Source organism: Galeopterus variegatus, unplaced genomic scaffold, assembly GCF_000696425.1.
Source record: "Galeopterus variegatus unplaced genomic scaffold, G_variegatus-3.0.2 Scaffold5029, whole genome shotgun sequence".
Lineage (NCBI taxonomy): Eukaryota > Metazoa > Chordata > Mammalia > Dermoptera > Cynocephalidae > Galeopterus > Galeopterus variegatus.
The window spans coordinates 38,375-49,187 of record NW_007731140.1 but is presented as its reverse complement, the minus strand read 5'-3'; the positions used below and the strand labels follow the sequence as shown (position 1 = coordinate 49,187).

General features: G+C 34.5%; 1 protein-coding gene across 1 annotated transcript in view; it reads right to left on the bottom strand.

Annotated features, from left to right (window-relative positions):
- CCDC53 (coiled-coil domain containing 53) overlaps window positions 1–10,813 on the bottom strand; it is a 59,239-nt gene that overhangs the window by 32,980 nt on the left and 15,446 nt on the right. Inside the window, exon 4 of the mRNA XM_008588777.1 lies at window positions 9,443–9,631. Coding sequence (XP_008586999.1) covers window positions 9,443–9,631 — 189 coding nt within the window. The remainder of the gene's footprint in view (window positions 1–9,442; window positions 9,632–10,813) is intronic.

Genomic DNA, 10,813 nt, shown 5'->3' with positions numbered 1-10,813 from the left:
CGCCCTTTTTTTTTTTTTTCCTTTTTCCATTTAGTTAATGGTAAGGATAAAATATTTCCTTTTCAATTTTTGAAGTTGGATAGAAATTATACAATTAAGTAAACAGACAAATGTTCATTTACATCTTTTCTTTAACTACATTCGCATGGGAGGAAAATCAAATCATTGGACATGTAGCTTTTATTTTCAATGAACAGGCTAAAGCACCACAAAAAATGGTCTCCCTGTCCTCCAAATCTTCATGTACTCAAAAAACATTGACTTTGATGTTGATTAGTAAACCTTAGATATTATAAAAGAATGAAACACAAATTAATATTATAATACTTAGATACAGTTAAAAACCAATAAAACAAGAAATAACACAGTTGTGAAACTAAAGCCACATCAGTCTTTTTTATAGCTGGGATTACATATGAACCAGTAGCTGCTCCTTTTGACTACACTGTCGATTGGTGATGAGGAACCTACCCTGGAGTACTCTAGACCATGGAAAGCCACACTGGGGTCATATCAAAAAAAGTTTTCAAAGGCTTTAATTACTCTTATAATAACTGCATTTTGATATCTAAAAAACACTCTACTTGAAGCTTGATTAGCTTCACCAGGTCCAAGGTGCATAACTTCTTGAGAACATCTTTAGTAATCATTTGGAGTCTCTTCCTCTTTAAGTAATGGAAGTCACATGTCCCTACGCCAACATCCACTGCTGGCAACAGATGCATCAGAACCACCAGAACCAAAGAGATTATTCAATTCACATTTCGAGCCAGCCAAATAAAATAGAGCTTTAAAAAAGTCTAAGTGTCCGAAGAGACTGTTTTGGCAAATATGGCTTCAAAAAATACAAGTCATTAGCTTCTTAATGTGGAAGTCGGACTTTCCCAATGCACAGTTTATTACTGGCAAAGGATTCACCAAGCTCTGCCAGTAAAAAGGAGAGAATTGTTGGAAAAGTGATCTAGGTACATAATTCCAGTTAAGTTATAAAAGCAATACGTAATTTAGTAAAGGCTTGTACTGCACTATTATGACAACAAACAGTAAATCAGAATCAATTATCTGCCACATTTGGAACGCAACAGTATTACTCACTGAAAAAATCTTGGTGTAAAACTTGCTTAAAAAGGGAAAAAAAAAGAAAATGCCAGCAGGTATTCCAGGGACATTCATTAATAAGATCCAAATTTGGGGATCAACTATAGTTCACAAATCTAGAAGGAAGTTCAGATCTCATTTTACAGATGAGGGAACTGAATGAAGCCTTGAGAGGTGCTATAATCTGAATGTGGTGACACAAGGAGCATATGACAAAACTAAGAAACTATACCATGTTGCATGTTAAAAGAATAGGGTAAAGATATGGGTGTACTCCTAGGTATTCAAATGGTCTCCCAGAGAAACAATTACTTTCTGTAATTGTAATCATTCTTCTATCTCTTAGAAGGCAGTAATCCAGGAGTGACAGAAAAAGGCTTGGGGACCAAAAAGCAAGGTAATGCTTATGACTCTGTAAGCTGGTACTTGTGACAAGTGAAAGATTGTGTTGGCTTCTGTTCAAAGGAGTTTGTTAATTAAATAGTTTTAATTATCTAGCCTCTAAAATAGATTTACAGGTATGTGACAAGTGAGGCAAGGGACATATAAAAAGCAGGACATTCCAAAAAATTGCTAAGACCCAAGAAGAGGAAAATTTCATAGCAGCTTAGGGAAGAAGCCCCTAAACACTGTAGTTCATCCTGATAAACAGGAAATGTAAAAAAAAAAAATCTGTTTTTATAACCTGTAGGACTTTCTATAACTTCCTATCTGAAGTGAATGATCACTACATGGGTAGTCTGCAAATTCAAGCTTTCTATACTAGACAAGAAGCTGAAATGGCTTGAAAAACTCTTTTCTATTCTCCTCTTAGAAAGGATAAAATGGTTCTAAATAACAATTCAGAAAGGAAGTGGGAGAAAAGATTATAAAATTGTTGAGGGGCTATTAAAGTATAGAGATGCTACTAAGTGTAAGAAAATTACACTTTGAAAAAAGATAAATTCAGCATAAATGGAATTATAGGTATAAGACTCTGCATATGGAGCAGTAACTCATATTTTTAAATGACAAGAATATAAAAGCAATTTAAAAAGAGATAAGTCCCGTGGAGGATACCAACACTAATAAAGCAAATGTAGTTTTAGCAAGACCACAGCCTTGTAGTTTAAGGTATAGCCTAAATTTTTAGAATTGAACATTGAAATGCTAAGCTTGTGAAAAACAGAAAACTTTCCCAGGACTAAAGTATCTGTTATAGATAAAAAAAATTGTAACACAGCAAAAATGCTTGCTCTAAGGGCAGATGTCCTTGGTGCAGCTAAACCTAATGATTGTTGCCATGACAATTATCTTATGGTTCTTTTTGTAACTACCTATGTGCCTTTTCTGTAACTTTCTTGCCAGGAGAATAAAAATGGAGAGAAAACCTGATTCAGGGTTATTTTCCAAGGAATTCTTCTCCCTTGTAGAATTCGTTTCCTGGGAATTAATCCTTTCAGGCCTCTCACTGCTCAGAAGAAATGGACTTTGAGTAATCCTTTGCATCTCTGTCACCGTGGGAGAGGTGACAAAATCTATTATTGTCCCTAGGAGTGAGAAACCTTGTGGCACTGTTAATTCCCTTTTGAGGATATAGAGACAGTTATTTTTAGAATCTTAGGAATAGATTTTTATCCTGTTGGTATAAATATAGTGACTTTTTTTTTTTCAGAAAGATAGGTTTTTTTGAGACCATGCTATCTTTCCTTTTGTTAAGACAAATAATCCCCTAAAAGTTTGAATGTAGGTTTCTAAAATTCAGCTTCAGTAACAGTAACATGTACAATGGGTGGTAAACTACTCAAGATCATACCAATAGACAAATAGAACTGATTTGATAAATTATGCTGTTATTGGTCTTTCCCTTCATTAACAACTAAAACTAAATTCTGAGTGGGGGAGTAAGCAAGATAAATCTTAGTAACCCCTGAAGTTGAGAAAAACTAGGTATTTTAATGAAAACCTACATCTTGTTGGGAAAGTAAAATACTTTTCAGTGTTGATAAAGCAATTTGTAACAAAACTGCCTTCTAGAATTAGCCAGGGTTAGGTTCCTCCTATGGTCAGTAGTCAAATTTGTTTTTCTTTCTATCTATATCCCTCTGAACCCTGTTTTTTTCTCAGTCACACTCAAAGAATTTAACCACCTGGAGAAGAGAGATACAAAGCTGTCCACATTCTTCCCATGTCAATTATAGAAATTAAATGATTCAATAGTACAGATTGTAATGGATCTCTAATGACTATTCTCTACTTCTGGGAGGCATTTTCTAAAGTAGGATGGTACTGTCATCTGTTATTCCAGTTCAAGTTATAATTTTGCAAAGGAATGGATATAGCAAATACAATTCGTTATGCAGATACTGCTGAAGAACAATATTTTAGGTGATGGCTTACAAAATTACAATAATTGCACTCCTGGAAAAGTGCTAAGCAGTTCAGAAGAACCACAAGATTATGCTTAGCAATATCCACAGGTATGATCAAGGGGCTTTATACTGAAATCAAAGGATAAAAAAATCCTCAATTAGAACTGTAAGACTAGATCTATGAATAACAATAACATAATAGAGAAGGAAACAGAGTGGAAAAACTACCAGGAAATTAATAGAACGACAAATGTAAACAAATAGAAAACAAATCCAATAGCTTTAAAAAACTGTGTGTGCATGTTTGTATTTATATAGAGCAAACCTGAAATTTCAAAATAAGTACATCTCAGAGACCACTGACACTTAGTGGAAAGAAACTCATGAATAAAAAAACTGTGTGTGCATGTTTGTATTTATATAGAGCAAACCCGAAATTTCAAAATAAGTACATCTCAGAGACCACTGACACTTAGTGGAAAGAAACTCATGAATGAAAACTGGCTACTGAAAGGAATGTCTTACAGTGTTTTACAACAGAAAGAGGAAAATAACTATAAATAAACATATACACATACGGAAATTCTTGAACATGGGATAAAGGAATCTCTTAGAGAGGCTAAAAGGCAAAAGTTGTATTATCAGATGGAGCATATTTTCTGGCCACCAGAACAGATGGAGGATTCAGATAAGGCTTTCTTAAAACACTGTGGACAAGCACAAGGATAAGATACAGGCATGATGAGGAGACATTACCTATCTACATGTACTAGAAGTTTAATTTTAACATCAGTAAATTCCTAAGATGGAATTTACTAATTTAAATTCCTAATTCCTAATTAGAACATCAGTAAATTCCTAAGATGGCTTGCTGAAAATTTAATTCTTCAATAGATAAATGAAGCCATGAGGGGAACAAATTTAACTATTTTGTACTTAAGTTTGAATAAAAAGGCCAATATAAATGATGTTGCAGAAATGATGGGAACTCTGGTAGTGACCATGCGCCAAGGAAAGACCATCCTGGGCACTGTCAAACATATAGCCTACATATGTTGCTGGACTTTTTGACAATCACTCATGATATACTTTAGAAACAGGAGAAAAGGTGGATATATAGATGGTTTAATAATCATAATCCAAAGAATAATGGTTGGTAGATTCATGTCAAACTTGAGGGAGACACATCTACTTGGTCTATTCTTGGTTTGGTCCTACAAAACATTTTAAATTGATAAGTTGAAGAAATGGGAGCAAATTTATAAATTTCCAGGTGACACAAAGCTGGGAAAGAGAGTTAATATGCAGAATTAAATAGTTCATTCAACAAATACTGATTGAGTGACTTTATGGGTAAGATGTTAAAGTGAATATAAAAATTAATCAAGACACCATTCTTCCTCGGTTCCATTTTCAACTGGCAATATAAAAATATGTACAAATAAACATAGAACATGGTATGAAGTGATAATTTCCATAAAGAATATAGATAAAGTAGTTGGATAGGTCAATGAAGGGAGAGAATACTTCTAGCTTTATGTGTTGGTGGATTCAGAATCTGGAATGATATAATGGAAGCATTCATAGAAACATGTTAGATGAGTAAAATTTGTACATCTAATAATCAAGAGAAAAAGGATCTAAAGTCCGAGGTAGAAAAGCATGGGGTTTATTTAGGGGAAGGTTTGTGGTTTTGTCTGACTGAAGAGTGAAATTCAGGACAAGGAACAGTAGAAAATAAAAGCTGGGTAATAAGATTCTGGGATACAGGTTGGCACAATAAACTAAAAATAATAAAATTAAATTTAACTTGGATGAACTTCCAGTTATAGGATGACAGTGTAAAGATATTGCTACTCCCTTTCTTCTTGAAAATCACCCCCAAACAACTTAAAATAGAACAAAACCCCCAACTTTAATGACTGAGTCACATATAAACTACAATATATAAAAATTAAAAACGGAAGAATGATTGATGACAGCATAGCAAAGTTAGGCCAAGTCCATGTGCCTGAAGAGGGAGACACCACAAAGAAGCACTTCCAGGACCCTAGAAATACTTAGGAAATAGAAACACTCATACCAAATGCAGGAGGGAGGCAAAGGTCTGAAAACAGGAAAATTTGGCTAAAATCAGGAAAAGTCTGAGGCGGAAGAAACTGAACCCCTCTGCTGTGGTTTGAATATCCCCCCAAACTCATGTTGAACTTAATCCCCAATATGGTATTTGAAAAGTGGCACGCCTTTAGGAGGTGACTCTATCATGAGGACTGGGCTGTCATGAATGGATTAATCGATGAATGGAATAATAAGTTAATGTTTAAAGGTTTATCAGGGAATGAACTTGGTGCTTTATAAAGAGAGCAAGTAAGCACATTAGGCAAAAGGAGTACTAATACTAAAGAAGAACAGTTTCGTTTTGCTGTCCATGGCATTATTTTCCACCAAATTAATTTAAAAGCGAATAGTCTCCAACAACCAGAAAGAGTAGATTGGCTCAGACCTTGTTATGTGATACCATGTGTTGCCATTGGATTCTATACAGAGTCCCCACCAAGAAGAAGGCCCTCACCAGATGTGCCCCCTGGACCCTGGGCTTCTTGGCCTCCAAAACTGTAAGAAATAAATTTAATTTCTTTATAAATTACCCAGTTTCAGGTATTCTGTTATAAGCAAAAGAAAACGGACTAATACACCCTGCTTCTATACTCAGTAACATCAAGCAAAAAGGATGAGCTGGAGTTAAGTGCCAGGTACTGCTAGACAGTTAGAGGTTAGAGTTTTTTGTTTTTGTTTTTTCATATAAAACTAATAAATATTTAATTTCTTAAGTGTTTTTAAATAAAATTTTTAAATGATGTTAATATATAGCTTAAAATCTTTTAAAGCAGTTCTTTTTTTTTTTTATTCCTTTTTGTCTTTTCTTACTGACCGGTAACGGGATCACAACCCTCGGTGTCGCGCCCGCACCGGGGACCGGCAACGGGATTGCAACCCTCAGTGTTGCGCCTGCACCGCGCTCAGCCAGTGAGTGGGAACCGGTCTCCACATGCACCGCCACACTCCCAAGCGGCGCACTCTCCAGTGCGCCACCGGGCCGGCCCTAAAGCAGTTCTTAGTAAGAGTTTTTTTTTTTCAAAATACATATGTTCTAGCTCCATGTCCCAACTCTAGACTTCCTAATTTTGTAGGGTGGGGCCCAGGAACTTATACTTTGGAAGTTTCTCATTCTGGAAACTACTGAGCTAGTGTGAAAAAGAAGTCTATCACCAAAACCTATCAAAAGGTAAAATGGCATAGAGAAAAACACAGGCATTGTCATTCATAGGTAAATACCATGAGCCAGGTAGTGTTCTAGGAACGAGGAATAGTGTAGTACACAAAAAATTCCCTGTCCTCATGGAGTTTATAGTCTGGCAGAGGGAGAAACATAAAGTAAATATGTAATATATGTAGTATGTTGGAAGTTGATATGAAGAAAAGTACATCAGGGAAGGGGTAAAGGGAATTGGGTTAGAGGACACAAATTTAAAATACGGTGGTCAAGGAAGGCCTTACTTGTGGAATATACCAATATTTATAAAGCAAATGTATTTCACAGGGCCATGCAGTTTCAGGTTTAGCCCAACTTCTTAAAAGTACATATAGAAATGTTGACCTTGCAAAAGACAGGAAACTTTCCTCAAGCTAGGGTTGCTGATGTGGATGAAGAGTTGTGGCACAGCAAGGTTGCTGGCTCAAGGACAGACAAGTTACTAATTGATATGTAAAGATACTGGGAAATTGCTGTAGGGACAGAGAATGTTTGCTAAGATCAAGCCTTTGTTGGTTGATCAACATAACCTTTTGCAAATTGTATTATGGAATGTCACCTTGCTTGTTTCACTGAATATTACCAGCCTCTACTGTTAAACTATAATTGGCCAAAACCCCACCTATGTTCTTTTTCTGTAACTTCCTGGTCTGGAAAATAAATGTGGGGAGAGAACCCCAATTCATGGTTAATTTCCCAAGGAAAGAATGCCTTGCTCTTGAGGGTTGCAGGAGATTAACCCTTTCAGGGTCTCTCACTGCTTGGAAGAGATGGGCTCTGAGTAATCCTTTTGTGGCTCCGTCACCCAGGGTAAGAAAGGTGATAAATCCGTGTGAGACAAAGCAACACTTACTTAGAAGATTTGAATAAAGATTTGAAGGAAGTGAGGGAGCAAACCATGAAGATATCTAGGGAAAAGTGTTTCAGGCAGATAGAAGAGCTAATACAAGGGCCCCAAGACAGGAGAACTGTCTATATACATTTATTCAAGAAACATCAATGAGGCAGAGTTGAGTGAGAACATGAGGACAGGGGAACTCTGCATATTTACTCAAGAAACATCAAGGAGGCCAAGTAGAGCTAGAGCAGAGTGAATGAGGGATATGAGATCAGAAAGGTAACAAGGTAGCTAAATTGTATAGGATCTCATAGGCTTGTGAAGGACTTTAGCTTTTACTCCTAGTGAGATGTTAAGCCATAGAATTAGAAAAATGACTATTTAAAGTTATATGTGTGTGTGTATACATATAAACAATAAAAAATGACTCCGAAAAGCAATGGAACTTATTTAAGTAGTTAACAAAAATTAGGTTCCCAAGTGTCATCTGGGAACCTTAGCTGGCTAAATAAATCTAGATAATACCTAATATAGTACCTTAAAGTAAGTATTTAATAAATATTTGTGGAATAAATGAACAGTGGATTTCTATAGGAAAAAGAGTATTTGAAGTTCTTGTAAAATCATAGCAATGTATCAAGAATATAAGTTATCCTAAGATACAGTTTTTCATAAAAGATTTCAGGGTATTCTTAACAGATATGAAGTAGATTTTCCTATTTTATATAGGTTAGGGAAGAGGACATTAACATAAAAAGGCTTTGAGAGTCATTTTGAAGCTTCTCCTCTTTCATCAGAAAGAGTGAAACACACATTTTTTAACAGTCTATGTTTCAAGCTTAAGCTTTCCTGGATTCTAACTTTAAAAATGCATTTATCATGATTCATACTCAAACTGGCTCTGCTTTATTCTTACTAATTAAAAAACTTCGTATATTTTCATCCCAAAGCCTAGTTTATTTTTTTCTAAAGCCTAGATAGAGCCCAGGGTATTGACCATCAATGAGGAATTCTGAAAGTGACAAATCTACTTCTAATAGCTAGGGAAAGCTTTCCCCCCACTATCACCACCGTAGCTTCTAATTGACTCAATCTAGTCTCTCCGGTTGTCAGAGAATATTTGCTTTAAAATTATTTTGGTGATAAACAATGGCATGGACAGCAAAACAAAACTGTTCTTCAGTATTAGTATGTCTTTGCCTGATAATAGAATTTTACAGAATCATTAATTTTTTGATTAACAGAAAAATGATGGATATCTACCTCCTACAACCACTGCAGTAGGACTCTCTACATGAATGAAAAGTAATTAACTTCTGCTGTTATCGACAACTGCAAATATTTTTGGTATCATGCCATGTTATGATTTCTTGGAAAAAATATAAATTCTGAAGTCATATAATATTAAAAGCATCACCTTTCATGGCCGAGAGATCACTGATAGATGAACATCAGCATAAAAATATATTTAAAAAAATTATTTGTGCTACCATATGGAAATTAAGCTAAAGTCATATGATTTACCAAATAAATTATCTACTTTCATTCGTTTCTGATATATCCAAGATTTGCATTGATAACTTTGTGTAAAGCAAAAAATTTACATGAATCTATATTAAACTGTTAATTTGAAGTATGTGATCAATTTTAACTACAAAGATTTTATTTCTGGTTACTTTTTTATCAGGGTATTAATTAAAATAGGAAAGAAGTAAGAGAATAGAAAACTTGGTCACTCGGTTTAGCAGTTTTCTCAGATTGAAAAAAATAACAACAAAACCTCCAGGGTTAAGAATTTCAAATGAGGCTGCTAGACAGAGAAAACAGACCAAATTAGCTTACCACTTGAACCATTTTGAGATATCTGGCATATCTTGGATCCTTGGCTACAGTTAAGATATTTTCTGCTGATACTTCACTTTCCTGTGGTCCAGAGTCTTGTGTACTGTTCTGCTGTAGAGAGTATGCATGTAAATCTTTAGGCAATTCACAAAAGGGGTCTATCATGTTACTTAAAAGGGATGTTTCTTTCTATAATTTTAAGGCAATAAATATCACTAAAAATCATATTTCTAAATTTAAATACCAATAATTTAATTATGGAATATATTTTCTAAATATCTACAGATACTTAAATATGACTTCAGAGGAAGCTACACTTAATATAAACGCTATAATGTTCCTTAAAATGCAAATATATTCATGGCATTAAGAAATTAAAATTCTGCTTTACTTGTCCTCAGGGTTCTGATATAAAGCATGAAATTATAGGTGGATATATTATCTTAATAAAACTTTTAATAAAGCTAATAAAACTATTTGATTCATCAATTGTTTAATTCTAAAGTGAACTGATTTCCTCAGTACCTACCATCTACCCAATTGAACTCCTTATTTATTAAATCATCTTATTCTAAGTGAACATGGCTCTTCTAACTTTTTAGAAAGCAATGCCTGCAGAATTTGCGGAGAGGCATTTCTCAGACAAAATTATCTGATTGTATACATTTCAGCTTATGGTAACATTGTCCACAGAATGGATAAGATTAAATACTAATTACTACTTACAATGAAGAACACTGAGGAATGGTCTTTTTATATAAAAATGCTTTTGTTATAAAGGCAGTCTTCACTTTGCATAGTGTCATGTTAACTGAAAGTTGTCCATGTTGGAACCTTATTCTTGCTTAAGTGCAAAGCTAGGACTGCCTGTATATGGTACTTGATTTTTCTATCAAACTGAAAATTTAGAATCTAGTTTACTTTTATGAATCCCATTCAATACCTATATATGTGTTAAGAGGAATTTCCTTAACAAAATAAAATCAATTTTATGTCTATATATCTATGCTGAAATGTAGAGAAGTAAATAAAAATCTTCAAATCTTCATATTCTTTAGAATACGAATGTGAATTATATTCTAAGGTTTTCCCTCAGATAATTAAAATATAAATTAAATCTGTCAAAAACTCTGAAGTAAATAAAACATCCAAAATTTTTTAGATTTCTCCTGTTATGTGATACTGTTAAGTGTTACAAAAGTGAGCAGATACATATATGTAACATAAATAAATACAGGGAGTCCAAAACTGTTAATTAAATAAAAAGTTCTAACAAGATCCAAATATTTTTTTAAAAATTTATGGACAATAGGGCCGGCCCGGTGGTGCACTGGATAGTGCGCCGCTTGGGAAGTGCGGCGGTGCTCCCGC